The sequence below is a fragment of the Ciconia boyciana genome, chromosome 6, assembly GCF_034638445.1.
Source record: "Ciconia boyciana chromosome 6, ASM3463844v1, whole genome shotgun sequence".
NCBI classification, from domain to species: Eukaryota; Metazoa; Chordata; class Aves; order Ciconiiformes; family Ciconiidae; genus Ciconia; species Ciconia boyciana.
The window spans coordinates 15,426,069-15,443,869 of record NC_132939.1 but is presented as its reverse complement, the minus strand read 5'-3'; the positions used below and the strand labels follow the sequence as shown (position 1 = coordinate 15,443,869).

General features: G+C 36.6%; 1 protein-coding gene across 10 annotated transcripts in view; it reads left to right on the top strand.

Moving 5' to 3' along the window:
- The window catches only part of SOX6 (SRY-box transcription factor 6), a 378,993-nt gene that overhangs the window by 301,249 nt on the left and 59,943 nt on the right, over positions 1-17,801 (top strand). For all 10 annotated transcript variants that reach the window (XM_072864495.1, XM_072864498.1, XM_072864499.1 and 7 more), the window contains 3 exons: positions 8,654-8,803; positions 12,698-12,878; positions 15,654-15,844. In XM_072864495.1, the coding sequence (XP_072720596.1) occupies positions 8,654-8,803; positions 12,698-12,878; positions 15,654-15,844 (522 nt within the window). The remainder of the gene's footprint in view (positions 1-8,653; positions 8,804-12,697; positions 12,879-15,653; positions 15,845-17,801) is intronic.

Below are 17,801 nucleotides of genomic sequence, written 5' to 3'. Positions count from 1 at the left end.
GTTGCTGAAGTAAAATAGACACTTTTGTTTTATGAGTCCTCTTGCTGAGCTGTAAATTATAGTAAAACATATAAGGAGTGACAGAAAGAAGTGCTGATTTGAACCTCTGACCCATGATCGGCATAAAAACATAAGATAACTCTTTCAAAGGACTACTGAGAGCCATAAATATTCCATGGTCCACTTAAACTTAGGCCCTTTTAACAAAATAAAGCTGTTATTTTGCATAAGGGGATCTTGACTCTGCAGTACTACAACAATACAAGCTGCGGTATCTAAAATGTGTAAAGATTCTTTTATTTTTGGTATGGGTTGGCCATTATCCACAGCAGGGCAGCAGAAGTAGTGAGAGTGATTTTTCTTTTTCTGAACCAGTACAATGAATTTGTGGTCAGTAAAAGGAGTTGGAACCAGCAGACACTCAGTGGTGAAATTAGGTATCTGTTACTTTGCAGCTTGAGAGAGAAGCAAAAGAGGCATGTGTATCTCCTAACGAGACAGGAATTGAGTGGAATTTAGGGCCACATAAAAATTTCCCTTGACAACATATAGTATAGCAACTGATAGACACTGAGATTACTGGTGTTAGTAGTTCAAAAAACCTGAAGTGAATGAATATGAATAACTAGTAAAATCATTCTCTTAGCTGAGAATTTTTTTTCAGTAGATGCACACCTGAACATATAGGGAAAACTGAAGCCTTCTAACTCCATCTGTGACTACAAAATGTTTTATTTGTATTTTCAAAATACAGTTAGTTTGTTTGCACATATTGTACTGTAATAAATCTGAGAGCACATTAGCCAGCAAGTGCATAAATAATCACTGCAACAATCTTTGTTATTATGACATTAGTTATGATAATTCATTAGCTGCCTGTTCGTGTTACTCCTTAATGCCTTTTTGCAAAGGTATTCGGTGCATTATTATAAGAAGTAGAGGCTATTCACACTCTGTAACAATGAGCAGACTCTGCAGTAGGGTGATATATGGGTGTTTAAAATCAGAATGTTATGTCCTCTATGGATAGGTTAGGCATGTACAAACAGGGGAAAGAAAGGAATGATGCTGTTAAAAGGAAACCATGTATATATATGATGACACTTGGATTCTGTAGAGAAAAAGAAGTCTTTGCAGCGTATTGCTACTTATTTATCATATTTCTAAATTAAAAACTTTCTCCCTAATTGTTGCTCCAGCTTCATGTAGCTGTACTTGATTGAGACCATTTCAGATATACCCATGTAAAGCCAAATAGTTCTCAGTTATTTAGCATGAGCCTGTGAGTTAAGTTGATGTTGCATACTTGTTGGTTCTTAAATAGCAAGCTACTATTATCTGTGTGGTGGCACGTGAAAATGAGAGGAGGGTCTGGCCCACAGTACTAGCAGATCTGTAAAACTCACCTTATTTTGGTTTGTTAACATTTTTCTTAGAACAAACTGAGAAAATGCTACTGAGACATCCAAATTTCATCAAAACAAATTTATAAAATACACTGTTTTAACAGGTAGCACCTGCACAAATATATTGTAAAACAAAAGAAAACATACACTTTTAGCATAAAATAGTCTATTTATTAATTTGAAGGGATCTTGTTTTCATCAGCAAAAGCTTTGATTTTTCCAAGGTTTAGATTTTTAAATTCAAATAAGGGTTGCTTTCATGTGTATGTACATTTCCTTTAAGAATTTTATATGCACCTTTCCTTCTCGTTCTCCTCCTCCTTTTCCTTTTGTGTGGAGAGTACTGCTAGGACACAGATGCTGAGCTGTGGAGGGTGTTTTTCTGGTGATGGCATCTGGCTTCTTGGCAGACTCCACAGGCAGTAGCTGCCTTCGAGTTGCCCCTGGGTTTGTCACATGGTTAAGCTGCTGATGAGTTACTTAGGCTGTCTTGTGTTTCTGGATGTTGTTTTCTGTTAACCTACCTCTCACTCTAAGGATCTGCATAAAAATCGTCTTAAAACAAAGAGAAAAACAAGCATGTGCTTTTTAAAAAAAATATATATATACATAAGCCAATAACCCCATTTCTTACCTTGGTGCTATAGTAGAGGTCTCAACTGCAGTGTTAGTCACTGAACATATTTGGTGCAAAAGACATGCCAATACAAAAAATGACATTTATACACAAAAATAGGAAGGAATCAGTACAATTAACATTACTTTAGAAACAGTTCTTGCACTTAGATTAAGATATGTGTGAAAGTTTTGAGCAGGATATTTATGCTTCTGCACTGCTTTTTGAAAAGGTTACCTTGCCTGAACTGCTGAAGGCTATACTAGTGACATCGCGCTCAGGTCAGCACTTAACCTTTATTTCCATAGTTATTATCTATGACACCCAAAACATGAGTTTGAGCACTAATCCATTCTTCCTCCAAACAGAAGAAAAACTTTTTCAGACAGAGACTGTTTCCTTTAATCTGTTTGACATCAAGCTTATTTTAAGCACCTCTACACCAATAATAAAAAATACGCAGTCCCACTGAAGGTAGGATTTTTTGTTTTGGAGAGCTTCTTTTCAGAAATGTGCACTGGAAATAGTAAAGATGTTGCTGCTTTTGGTGAGCTTGTAAAAACCCTTTGTGATCAGACAGTTCTAAGTATTATTATTGCATGTTATCTACTCAGAAGGAAAATTCTGGAATTATAGCTTTGCAACACTATGTACTAAATATACTATGGAAAAAAATAACTGCATTACCTCTTGTAGTGCAGGATTTCAACAGCACTTGCAGTCACTCCTTAGAGTTTTTCATCTTTAGAAACCAAATTACTCATTGTCTAAATAGCTGAACTTTCATCTCTATAAATAAGATATTTCAGCTTTGCACAATTCATTTAAAATGCTGACAAATAAGGATTCTCACTTGATTCTCAGTGGTTTTATTGTTTAGTTTCATTTACTGTAGCAAATGTATTTGTTGAAGATGTAACATAGGACTTGCATTTTTAGTAATGGAAGACTTCAGAATTAATCAGGGTCCATAAAATTTAGCCTTTGTTTCTGAGAAAAAAAAAAAAAAAATTCTAGCACCTTTGGAGAAATAACGTACAAATACAGAAAAAGGAGAATGTCTTTTCCTTTTGGTTATAAATCTTTTAGTAAAACAAAATAAAAGGGTAAATGTTTCTAGAACAGATCCCTTCTTTCTCCTTGAATCAAGCCACCTTCTACTGAATTTCTTTGTGGGCCATCTTCCAAGTACACCCATTGCAATTCATCGTGCTCGGCCAGCCCTCATCACCTGCACTTTGATTATCGTCTGCTACACTGACTATTGCAACCACTCGCTTTGTTATCTCCATATTTCACATATGGCTTTGCTATAGTTTCTTCAGAATTCTACTGCAAAGAATAACATCTGAATTATACCCCCACTGCTGTGACCGAATTCTCCCTCACCAAGGCAGTCAGCTGAAATGTCTCGAGCCCTTGCCTTTTTGTTCTCATATATACAAGTGCAACTGCTCTCCATTTCCTGCCTGGGCTCATATATCTAAAGAAACTGTCTCTCTCCTATGCAGCGGTTGATCACTTTCTCTTTTATCGAAATATCTTCTCTAAACAAACTTTTTCCATAAAGCCTGTCATTGACAAGCCACTGGTAAGAAGGTTATGATTATCATAATTCTGTGTTAGGTGGTAAAACAGCCTGTCACAAAGTTAACAAGTTGTTGTCAGTGCAAACCTCCCTTAACTGTGTTGATTTAAGGCCCATTCTGTTTTCCTCACCATGTGTCACTTCTGTAACATTCGATTCTCAAAATTCTTCACCTTTATTCATTCGTTCAGACACAGATGCTGCAGCCTAAGAGGTAAGTATCAGTATTGCTGCTGTAAAAAAAAAGGAAACATCTGGGGCACAGAAAGCTTTGCTCTGTGCTCATTCGCTGTGCTCAGTGTCATTCGGGAGAGCACGTGTCTAGGAATGTCACAGGCCTACGTGCAGGCGAAAAGTCATATGAGAAAGGGACCTGAGCTAATGAAAGAGTTTTGATTATTGAAAGCTAGTTGAAAAAACTAGTTGAAAAGCTATTGAAAAAATGTGGAAACCTGTGAGAGGGATGTGTAAGCCTGAGGCCTTTGTCTTCTGGCAAGGCATGAATGAACACTGGCAGCGAAGGCAGTTATCCTTCTGGATATTTTCACAAAGTGAAAATATCTCGCAAAGGCGTTGGGAAACTTAGACAGCGTTAAGAAAGGTTTTAACATTTGGATCAGTCAAGATGCTCTATTATTAGTTCATAGTTTTTTTGAACAAGTTTTGGACCGTGGATGATACTTTTTATAAACAGAGTGAAATGGAAATAATTCATCAAATGCCACAGGCAATTTCTGAAGCAGAACCACCACCACCCCTGGATTATTATTTTTGTTAGTTATTCAATTCTTCTTGGATGGTAGCTCTAAGCTATAGCAAAGGTTTAGTATGAATTTTGCTGTTTCCAGGTTAAAAAATCAGTATGTACTTGTGCTGTGCTGTACACATGCTGAGTACAGCGCTTTCCCACTCGTCTGTAATTTTTTTTTTAGGTAGATGAACATCATTCAGACTCATAGTGACCTCCAACTTCCATAAATTCCCCTCAGATTTTTAGTTGATTACAGCTGGAATAGAGTTTCAGGAACAAGCGCTTAAGTCCATAAGCCTGTAAATTCATAGGTGCCTAAATGTGAGACTTCACTTGCCATTGGCTTAAGTGAGACTTGCAGCATTTCAGAATCCCACTCTTCAGTGTCAGATCACAACATTAAAAGAAACCTGGTTCTGAAAACTCTACATCCTTGCTCACGTACCTTAAGTGATCTGGTTTTCAAAATTGTTAACTATGTAGGAGCACTCAGTAACTCAAAATCAGCACTACTTATATTTAGATGCTCTGAACTGGATTGTAAGAATCTAACTTAGTGACCTTTCAAAAAAATAAAACCCAGACTATACATTTTTAAGACTTCTTAAAACAGACATGAATACTTGATGGTTTTGAATATCTAATTTGTAATCAAGAGCCTTCTGAGTCAGTGGCTGGCATAAGGGATATGAAATGCTCTTCTCTTTATGTACTAGACATACATTGGAAAGATGATATGTTTCAGTTTCTGAGGTAGGTTAATTTTTTTAGTCACTACTCAACAGTCAGTAGGTTAGCATTTCAAATGAAAAAATTCCATTGAAACTTTTGCTTTTGACCATTAAAAGCTAACAATCAGCATTCATTCAATGTTGGGTTTTTTCCCCTCCTTAATCTTGCAAATAAAAGCTTCACAACCTGACCATCTCACTGTGGGGTCCTAAATTGGCATTTCGAGCCACAACAGTGGTATTTGCAAAAATATCCATTTTATCCCTGCAGCGGTGGCGTGCACATACTTTTCCAGACTGGCTAGCTCCTCGTACAAACTGGTATTTAAAAGAACTTATACAGCCTCCCAGTCCACACGGCAGTGTTGCTAGCGCTAGTGCGAATTCTTGCAAGATTTGCACTTGTTTGTGGAACAGCTTTATTTTAAAGTCTAAGCAAAGCAGAAAGCTGATTACTGTTACTTATTTTTACACTTGCTTTTATGGTGTAAAACAAATTTATAGAAATGCCAGGCTAAAGCCGGTACGACGACCTTGGAGTAACCCAGTGATGAATTATACACACACACATATACCAACATCTAAATTTCTTTTATTCTCAGTCTCCCTTTAGAAACATTTTTTCCTCATGCTACTTGCAGTACAGCCAATACAGCCCTCAACACACTGGGAGGGGAGTGGTGTATAACTCTAATTTTATTCTGCTTTTAATGTTCGCATTTCCAAAATCAAACAGTTTCCTAGATAGTCACTATAACAGCTCACTTTTCTTGTTGCTGTCTCTCTGACCCTTAAAGTACTGTGGACATTTCAGTTGCCAGTCCTGCTAGAACCCGGTACCAGGTCACTGATGAGCCCTCCTCTGACCAGTGTCACGCATCTCTCTCTTCGTGTTGATCTTGAGATATCTGGTCAAGATACATCTACACCGTGGGCTGCAGCTTTTAGAGATGATAAACACACCTTTGCTTACTTGTCATGGCTAACTGGGCTACAAGCTCCATTTGCCGTGCATGCCTGGTGTCTACGCCCAGGTGCTGGCAGCAGCGGGGCTGCAGGGCGACCGCTGTGAGGAGAGGCGGCCAGGGGCTGCCCCGTGCTGGACCCAGCCGGTTCCACAGCGGCCCCAGCACGGGGCACCGCCGGGCCTGACAGCCAAGCTGGTAGCACCTCTGGGAAAATCTTCTCCAGAAAGGGCAAAATGCCGCACAGGCGGCGAGGAGTGAGGGACAAAGTGTGAGGAACAGCCCTGCTGGCAGCCAGGCTGGAGGGAGAGGAGGTGGAGGAGTCAGCAGTGAAGGAGTGAAGCTGAGCCTGGGAAAATGGCAGGGATGGGGGATTTTAGTTTTCGTTTGTGTTTCTCACCATGCAACTCTACTGTAATTGGCAATAAAGTAAATTAATTTTCCCCAAGCCAAATCTGTTTTGCCCATGATGGTAACTGGTGAGTGATCGCCCTGGCTTTATCTTGACCCATGAGCTTTTCCATCTCATTTTCTCCCCTGTCCTGTTGAGGAGGAGGAGGCAGAGAGTGGCTGGCTGGGCAGCTGGCAGCTTGGGTCAACCCACCACACTATGCTGCTTGCCATCATTGACTACTGACTTTTATCCTCTAAGAAAGACTGAATTTCGTAGAAAGAATAACTCACACCCCACCTTTTTTGCCCTGATGGCTTACCTAAGAAGGGAGAAGGAAATTCTTTTGAACCTTAGTTGATAAACCTGGATTTGTTTTTACATAGAATTCCTTTCCCGCTCTTGAAAGTGCAATACACACTACATTAAGCAGTAAAGTTTTAGTCTACTTTTAGTAAAATCTAAGTCATCTCCTCCAGACAGTTGAAGCAGATGTTAAATAGGTTCCTAGTTTAAAAAAAAAAAAAAAAAAAAGGGAAAGTATTTTAATAGACAAAGTACAGAACACTGAGAAAGTTATTATAATCTTTGGGGTTTGTCTTTCAATTGTATTCAGGTTTCTTGTATCGTCTCTGTCATAGTACAGTGCCTGATTATTTCTGAGCTGAGAATGTGCAGGCTTTCAGAAGTTTGTGAAATGTGCTTCTTACTCTCACGTAAGCAGAGCATCCTATTAAGCAAGCATAGATTGATCTGAAGAATATGCTAAAAGGGATAAGATCCCTGTAGTAGGGGGAAAAAACCCCACTTACTATTGTATACAATGCTTCATTTTCATTCTCCAGGACATCACAGAAAGCTGGGAATTTTTTCTATTTTCAATTTTTCTGGTTTTCTAGTGCAGGAAAAAATAGTACCTTAGCCAAAATATTTAAACACTGTTGATTTCAAAATATTAATCTGTCATCCTTTTGTAGGCTCTGTGTGGTACTGCAAAGGGGTGGCAGGAAGCAAACAAACAAATAAACAAACAGGAGTTTGCATTTGTCCCCCAGAGTTCTGACTCTGTCCCTCCTTCATGCGTTTGTCTCGCCACTGAGTCACTGAGCTTACAGTATTGTGTAACTTTCATTTCTGTGGAGGCTTGTTATATTAGAAAAATTGTTCCAAAGAAAGCAACAATTATGACATAAGCACATCTGGCTCTTGCAAATTATTCTTTATTAAGCTTTCATTTAATTACATGTGCTGAAAGGTCTGCTTTTGATTACTGTAATTTTTTTTATTTGTCCATCTGAATGATAGTAATGTTGGAAATTACATACAAACCACCTGGCTTTTTTCTCACTAATAAAGCAAAGTTTATATAGATTTATGTATCGAAGAGGGATTAGGATCTTCCCTGTTTATGGTAGAAGAATTATTGCTGATGTTAATTCAAGGTGAGGGTTTAAATTTGGTCACTGGAAGGAAATTAAACCTATTTGGTTTTGTTCAGTAAACACTTTAGATTGGTTAGGAATAGTTTATTTTAATGTACAAGTCTTTATTATCGTTCAGTTAAACTTTTTGAAAAGTTCCATGAGGGTGTTTTTGTATTTTCATCACTATTTACAGGAATTTTTAAGGCCTACATTCCTTATTAGCATTTTTAGAAGTTATAACAATCATTGTACACTGACATGGAGACATACACTGTTGCCTATTTTAACTTTCATTGCTATCTAGAGAAGACGCAGCATTGCCTTTTGGTAGCAAACAATTCCTATGTCAGCTCCCAGTAGAGGTTCTGGAGTTGGTGGGTAATTACTGGGTAAGAACAGAAAGACCTGAAGTATTGTTGTTTCTGACAGGGGTTTATACCTCCTTTTCATAACCAGACTTATAATTTTGCGAATTTTTTTTTAATATTCGGGCACAGTATAGCCTTTTGTTCATTACAATGACCATCATTAGCAAGAAGGAAAAAAAAAACCAGCTAAAAGTCAAATTAAGAAAAAAGATACTGGTGTGTGGGAGTTTTCCAGTCTTTTGTTTTCTCTTTGAAAATGACAAGAAGGGAAAAGCCACAGACAAGAAAGTGCTGAAAAAAATCTATAATTCCTTTAAGAGAAGAAACAGCAGAGCAATAAAAATTATGTACATTTACAGCTTCTTTTTTTAGGAATTTTGCAGGAATACACTGTATATCTTCTTGTCTTCCAGCAACTGTATGCAGCTCAGCTGGCAAGCATGCAAGTTTCTCCTGGAGCCAAAATGCCATCTACTCCCCAGCCACCAAATACGACAGGGGCACTCTCGCCCACTGGGATGAAAAATGAGAAGAGAGGGACCAGCCCGGTAACTCAAGTTAAGGTATTTTTCAGTAAAGAAAAAAGTCGGAGTCTGAAAAGGGCAGTGAAATTAAAGGGCCTATTTAATTGTTTTACAGTTGGAAGTGGAACCACATGAAAGTTCTTCAATATTCAAATAAAATGTTCGGTTTCAGTGCTGTATTATCAGTATAGAGCAGGAAAGAGAAAGCATTCACTTCTTGTTTCCAAAAATATCAGGCGTCCCTCTTCCTACCACAGGCAGCACAACAGATTCATCAGTAAAATGTGATATTTTCAAGATTTCAGTTTGTAATCTAGTAATGTGCATAAATGGCCTCCATTTCATGAATTGTTTCACACCGAACTTCTGCGTACCCTAAAATGTGGTGCTAGCTTATATTGTTAGGGCACAAGAGAGACTGTAGATCTCCTAATTATTTTACAAATCTTTAGCTGTACTTAGTCTACAATTTGGGAAAAAGCCTCACATAAAAATAAGATGTAAGTCAGGACTCTGGGGAAAACATTGTGTCACTGCAGATTGATTTGACTTTTGCTGATTTCACACAGCTGCTGACAACCGGGCTGCTCCTTGTTGGTTTTGCGCCATTGCTGAATGCTTGTGCCTGCTTATTCTCACTTGCTTGGAGCCGGGCAGCTACAACATGGCATTTGCCAGCAGCTTGCGATGAACATCGTGCACCCCTTGAAATCTGTGGTGCAGCTAGTACCTTTGGGTGGAACTGGCTGGCTCTTATTGCTGTATTCTCCTGTGGTTGTTCTCATTTCATGAGACCAAATATGCTGAGAAACAATTTACTTCAAACTGTAATACACACAAACATTCGGATGTTTTACCAATTTGAATGATAGCACTATAGCTGCAGAACTGTTAAAATAGATCTAAAGAAGGCATATAGTGGCTTGGGAGGGGGAGAGAGAGAGAATGCGTTTTTTTGCTAGCTGCTAACACCTTACAGGCACACAGTCCTTAGCCTCAAATCAGCCTGGGAAGATTTTACTCACTTGAGGTGAGGGTTTCTTTTTTTAAATTTTTTGACGTGAGAGTAAAATATCATTCGTTTTTTCATTATCATCAATCATCGTGGTAAAGTGTGGGTGAGTAGATATTTCTGCCTGGGCTGATAAATTTCCATGACACTTTTTTGCTAGGCTGAGAGTACTAATAAATAAAAACTATTCCATTATGGCCAGATCTAACATTTATTTAGCAAAGCGTTCACTTTACTTAACTGTAGATGTGTATTAGTCTAATATTTTACCTCTTGTAATCCAATGCCAGGCTTGAGAGCAGTCAGTGTAATTTACCACATATGCAGAGTTTGTTATGGTCAATACAGAAGCCACCAAAAGCAAAGCCCAACTGTTTCAGCAAAGTTGCCATAGTATAGTGATACCTAACACCAGTGATTTATGGTATTGAGAATATACTACTGACTACTTTAATGTGAAAAAGTAATTTTATAAGTGAGTGAGCCAAATGGATCTACACCAAACCAAACCTTTAATATATGAGTAAAATTTTCCCTGGTTAAATTCAAGCCTTGAACCAAGGCCAATACCGTTCCAGCTTTGTGGCCAGCTGAGTCCTATTACAGACTTGACCACATGCAAATTCTTGGGGGTTTCCCTACATAATTTAACTTGAATGGGCTGAAATATATGTTAATAAAAAAGAAGCCTTTTTACTCTTATTTTTATTAAGCACACTATTGCATTGAAAATATTAAAGATACAAGTGCTTCATGTGGACAAATACCAACGGCTAATGAAGAAATTAATTATTAGTATAAAAGATCTCTAATAAACGAGTACCTATATGCTGCCTTTGCGAATCGTTACCTTTATAAGACATGGAAGTTTTGATGGTCATGCATTGCTTAACAAATCTGCTATATTTTCTCTGTTTTTAAACAGTCGTTTGTATATACTACATGCATTATTTATAGAACTAATGGAATTCTTTCACAGGAGTCAGATCTTTCAAAAAGTAATGATAGTTTTTTTTAAGTCAGTGACCAGAATGTTTTCCAGCTTTTCGGTTGCCTCGCAGAAATGAGAATGCTGTCTATGAAGTACAAACAAACAGGTTCTGGCAGTGTTTAGAGTTTTTTTCACATGATCGTATCGGTACTAGGCAGAAAATTATTTAGAAATTGAACATGGTAGCATAGATTCATATGTGTACATGCTCACAGTACCTAGTCTGGCAAACTTCATAGTCTGAAAGAGGCTCTGAACTCTCACAGAAATTTATTGAAGCCACTTTGTATCTGTGCAAGGAAACAGCTTGCATGTAAACATGGCCACAAAGCACAAGAATGGACTATGTCCCTTATACCTTTGTGTTCCTGCTTTCACTTGGACTCTGAACAGGTGTGGACATTTGTGCACACTGCAAGGTCAGGAAGAATAAAAATGTCATGCAGTTTTATGGGAACAGTTTAAAACTGGAGATATGATGGCATTATAAATACCTTTGTAAAATGTTTGTTACATTTTCCTGTTTAAGGCATTGTGTATGATCAGATGTACTTTGCTAAATCACTGCTTGACAGTAAGGTGAATGGAAAAGATGAAATAATGTAGTGTATTATTGTATTCTGACATATAGTTCTAAGCTTTGAAGTGATCAGTGCGGTGTTTTAAAATATGGACGATATTCTCTTATATCCAGCATAATTCTGCTTTGGGCATATTTTAAATGAGAGATCTGTCTTACTGGGCTCTTTAATTACAGAAAATCACTGTTTCACAATTTTCCAAATGCTCTGTCTTGCTTAACATATTAAGCAAAAGGAACAAGCTCAAAGAATGGGAAGAAGGTTACATTGTGAATATCTACCCTGATCAAAGAAATTAATTGCTTGAATGAGTCTGCTTCCAAAAGTTAAGATATTTCTTAGATGGACTTATTCTCCTGTAGCACTGAAACAAGATATATGTCAGAGAGAATTTCTTCCATAATTGCAAATGAAAAGTTTCAAAAGATAGAAAAGTGTTGATACTAGATTTACATACCCTTAAAAAATATTCCTTGTCCTTATGCAAATAAACATACAGATACACTAAAGGTTGAATGCAGCAGAAATAACTACAGAATACAGAAATAATTACAGAAGTATCAAACAAGAAGCAGAACAGCATCTATGTGAAAAAAAAATCTTGATTTTACATAAATCTGTCAAAAATACGACACATTTGAATAATAAAATATTGTAAAATATACAAAATTAAATAGTAGAAAATAAAATATATTTTGAAATGCATATAGTACGCATTCATTACCGTAGTAAGTCAAGGAATTTGAATTCAGTGAAATTCTTATCTTCTATTATGGGGGAACAGCATAGATTATTTTACTAAACAAAACATGCACTCAAATAAGATGCATGGAATGTATAAGTTAGCAGCAGCATTAAATGTGGGCCAAAGAACTGTCAGGGTTTCCAAATGATTCTTTCATAGAAGTACTTCTGATTCCTTAGTTTCTAATACATTTAAAAATAAGCTACATAACTTATTTTTATAGTGCCAGGAACTTTTCAAATAGAACGAATGCAAAAGCATTACTGAGCTGCTGGAAATTTTAAATAATTCTTTGTAAATGCCCTAGGTTAATTTAGATCTCTGAAAACACATTAGGAAATTAAGCTGTAATGTGAGCTAATTCAAATTTTAATTTGGCAAAAAGAATGATCCAGCCACATAGTTAATGTAAATAGAAGCATAACACAGAGAAATTAATGAGGTTTCCTTTCGTTGAATCTTAAAGGAGGCAGATAATTAGCTTCTTTTGTTATTATTGCTGGAGAATGTGGTATTGTCTTCGAGGTGTAAAGTAACTGCTGCTTGCAAAAATGATGTGTTCATTTGTCTTTTCCTAATAATTATTTACATTAAACTCTTGTAGGATGAAGCAGCCCAGCCACTGAATCTTTCAGCCCGACCCAAAACAGCTGAACCTGTCAAATCCCCAACATCTCCAACACAGAACCTCTTCCCAGCTAGTAAAAGCAGTCCAGTGACAGTGACGAACAAGAGTGGCATCCCCAGCCCGCTCAGTGGATCGCTGGGGAGAGGATCCTCTTTAGGTAACTAATCTGTCCTGGGGAAAGGAGAAAACTGGCAAGTTTTCTACATAAAGTCTCAGGTTGGGCACACTTACTTCTCAATTAAGTAGATATTTGGGCCTACATTTCTGCTTAAAATGGAAAAAAAAAATCCAAGAGAGATTTTCAAAGAACTCTTGAATGCCAAGGTTTTACAAGAGTAACCAAAATGATGCAGCAGTGATATGCATCTCCAAGAAACACAGCAAATGAATATATAATGTATGAAATACACATACACACAAATATATACACATAAGTAAATAGGGATGCATATATAAAACATGTAAAAGAGGTTTGTATGAATATCTTCCCAAAAGACATCAACTGGGTGTATACATACAAAGTTAACTTTTGAATTTTGACCTCTGGATTAAACAAACAAAAAAATGTCTTTGCATGCACACAGAGCCTGACTAGATACTAGACATACACACATAATGGTTCATGTGATTAGTGTACATGCAATGCAACAGTGTAACATACCTTAAAATAAAGAAGTTTTCAAGCACTTTGTTGAACCAGGGTCAGGGAACATTCAGTACCTCCATGGTTTACAGTAAACCAGAAGCCAGGCAAGAAGGAAACTCCAAATGTGGTTTTCAGCTATTTAGCCCAAATATACTGTTAGTTTTACCCAGAACATCATTCTAGAAGAAATCTAATCCTCTGCATTCTGGGTATTAAGTTCACCTTACAAAGACCCTACGCTGAATATATTCTTTTTTTTTTTTTTTAAACAAATACAGAATGGCTTCAGTCCAGACAGTTTATTTTATTATTTGTTCATTTTATTATTTGTTCATGTTTTTATTATTTTCTCACCCATCTGTCAAGATTTTGTTAATTCATATGGTTGCAAATAAGGAATTTTTGACCTGTGTTCAATATTCTTTAATTAAGAAATAAAGCTTATTAAGTAATGAAACAAAATTGATCTGAAAACTATGTATGAAGACTATCTTAAGCAGTCAAGAAACAGAATCAAGAGCTGCAAAATGTAGATGATCAGCCCTAAAGTTCAAATAGTAAATTTTAACAGTGACTAAATACTCACTACAGACCACTTATTCACAATCTGTAGCTCAAGTGTACTTGTAAAATATATAGAAACACTTGTGAATAATGAACAGGTATGTTAAATACATACATTAAATATATAAAATTATGATTTGTTCCATTCCCAAAACACTTGGGAACGTCATGATCTCTGAAATATACCTTCTGCAGCTAGCTAGATATTCTACCTGTCAATTTATTTCCAGCTATCACTGCACTATCTAACATTAGAAAGTGGCATATCAGTTTGAAGTCATAGACCATTCCAGAGAAATGGCTAGAGAAGATGTGCCTAAGGTGTGAACATTTTTCATATAAAATCATAAAAACTTTTCTGTCAAACCTTAAGTATAAAAGAAGCCAGGGAAACATTGTCAAAAATCAGCAAGCAATGTAGGAGCTTTCACTCATTTTTATGATAAATTTAGGTGATTGGGAGTCTAAGTCTCATTAAAAGTCATGCAAATATGGTTCCCAACTTACTTAGGCTCCAGAATGGAACTTAGTTGCCTAATCAGTTCAGAGCATCGGAAATTTTACCCAGCAAGAACAATGGTTGTTCTCTAATATGTTGTGTTTATTTTGGAGAGGGGTGCTTCATTCACACAGAAAACATCACAGTTCCACCTAGAACATCACAATTTGCATCTCTTCTCATCCAGACCACAGTATTGGAGTAGAATATGAACTTCATTGAAGTTCAGCTGAGTAACATAAGAATATGAAAATTATTTTTGAAGGAGAACTCTAAGTCTTAGCCTGTTTGGTTTTGTTTGGTTTTTTTTTTTTTTTAAGTGGACTGTTAGTAAGTACACAAATCTAACAAATTCAGAGCTTTTATAAAAGACATTTGCTTGTTAGGCAGATGCACAAGTCATGCACAAACTTTGCTCAAAATTTCATAGCTAGAATGTATATGCACAAATCTATCCATGATAGAGGATGCTCCCATGCAGGAACAGGTGGATCAAGTTAAAGCTTTGTCACAGCAACACAAAACAACTAGTCACCAAATAATTGCTGTCTCTTGGTCTCAAATCAGAAACTGTATCTGGGGTACTCATCTTTACCTCTAGCATGCATTTTAAGATGCAACAGGAATGTTTTGTGTGAGTTTGATGCATGTTTAAAAGTTTCTCTTTCTGTACAGCGTGATAGAAAGAAAACCATTTTTTCTCTACTGATTTAGAGCTTTATACTCACGTTAGGGCGATAACAAGCTCTGTCCCCCAAAAGTAACTGTGAGTGCTCTTTCTGAAATTGAAAGCTAAATGTCTGGAGTGATGGTTCTCTCAATAAAGAAATTCTAAAAATCGACATAGACTTTCATGACCAAGTAAACAAGATTTCTTTCTCCTTCTTTGTTCATTTTATTAATTATTATTCATACTTCAAAGGCTTCCCAGTTAAGCTTTAGAATACTGTTGTCTTAAACGCATATTTAACTTTGAGTCCATGAGTATGCTCAGATACCTCCATATCAAGATCTCAGTGGTTGTATTTATAACAGCAAAAGAAGTCCACAGGCTTATCAATCACTTCTACAGATTAATTCAGCCTTCAAACAGACAACAATTGTCACTCCTCCTCCTTTTGCAGATGTTAGTTGGGTGAAGCTCTAACAGTATGAGAGCTGAGTGCTTACCCCAGATTCTAATTTGGATAATTACCTAAACAAAGTGTGTTCTCTGTTTCTAGATATCCTTTCCAGTCTTAATTCACCTGCCCTGTTTGGGGACCAGGACACAGTAATGAAAGCCATTCAAGAGGCTCGAAAAATGAGAGAGCAGATCCAAAGGGAGCAGCAGCAGCAACAGCAGCCGCATGGTGTTGATGGAAAGTTGCCCTCCATGAATAACATGGGTCTAAATAACTGCAGGAATGAAAAGGTAATGTCTCCCATTGCCACACAGTCTGTCATTCATTCTTCTTTTCCCTGTGAATAGCTTCTTATTTTATATAAAATTTCTTTTTAGAGCTTTTAGCCATCTCTGATTTCACATTAAATACACCTTGTCACTTCACAGTGCTGTGCTACAAACTTCTCTACGTTTACATGACAGCATTCAAAAAAACAGTCCTGTGCAGTCATGTGATTAAGCTGTAAGCATGCATATAACAACGTGGAAAATTAATTGGTTGAAGTTACCATTGTTTTTTGTCACTAGATTTTGAATTGTGCTTTTGAGAATGATTGGATTGATAAATATGTCAAAAAAGGCCAGTTATGTACTAGCATGGTCGAGTATTACAATGCTATTGAATGTATCTGAGCGTGCTTGAATCTGTGACTCAGATGCAACAAAGTATTTAGGCTCAAAAGAGTGCTTTGGGCTCTTAGTTTCAATGGGAAATTATAGATCAAAGTTCTTTGTTGGATCTTGGCCATAGTTTTCAAAAACTAAAATGAAATGGGGCACTACAAGAAAACGGTAAATGAGAGAAAGTGGTGAAAGAATGTGACCAGCATTGGACTGAGCAGGACATCATTCAGTTCACAAAATAGCAAGCTGGGACCATATCCAAAAGGTGAGGAACAGTTTCTATCACACACACTTTAAGGACCGCTCAGAGGACAAAGAATTCTCCTGGAAAATTCTTTGTATCTGTGTTGTCCTGCTCTGTAGCCTTTCCAAGGTCTACAAGATCTGCTCCAGGTCTGCTGTGTGTATAACAGAGCCAGTGAACACTGAATCAGGTAATTGGCTGAGCTATACGGTAGCCCTTTTGATGAAGAATGCTTCTCTGTTAGCTTCCCTAGCGGTGGCTTATGCTGCAAAAAATACGGTGCACAAGTTATTTTTCACCACTGACACAAATCAGTTATATACCACAATACTTACTCCAGTTAACTAGAAAGGAAAAAATATTATCCCAGTAATCACTATGGCATTGGCAAGTAGGAACAGTTATGATGCAATTTAGTAATGAATGAAAAGAAAACTGACACATTCATTAGCCTATAAAGCAACTAGAGTTTCAGACTATTTGCTGAAAAAAAATTTGAAAACCAGGTAGATTTCAATGCCTATAATTCATTAATAAAAATTCTGTGATATATCTGTATTTTAGAAGGTAGGTTCTTTGTATCTTGGTGGAGGGAGGGAAGATTATATTATACTCCAAAGACTTACAGGAATTTTTAGTCCAGGTGAGTATGAAACTCAGCAGAATATTAACTATATCTTAAACCGTGAATTTGATGAAACTGTGATCTTTTCTCAACCCACAAAGGAATACTTGGTGAGTAAGTGGATTGTAGCAAAGCATGGAAAGGCAAAGAAATGTTGTAAACAGACCCATCAAAGATTGATACATACCTTTTAATCTACTTTTTATATTTTTTCTTGATAGGTTCTTTACAGTACTCAAAACAAGACAAAGGCTCAGTGTCTATTAAAAAGATTTGTTAAACTGTTACCACACAGGATTAACAATGGTTTTGCAAGTCAAATTCAGAGGCTAATATATATTTATTTCTGCTACTGTTAGTTTAAATGCCAGCATTGAAAAACTCATTTAATACAGATTGATACTATGGAAAAATATAGAAATTAATAACTGATCAAGCATGCCATATTCAGACAACACTCTAATTGGAAAGTCACTGTTTGTCTTAACTAAGAGGTAGGGTACTAAAGCCCAAGTTATAAAAATAAAATAAATATCACAACTATGATCAATATTAAGTTTATAAAATTATGCCTATTTTAAAATATATTTTATGGGTTTCAGTAGCTTGACATTTAAAAATATCTAATACACTAGAAGGGCTGTTAAAAGAATTCTTAACATTTGATTTGACTTTGAAAAGTAAGTATAAAAATGGCATCCACTTACTTATCA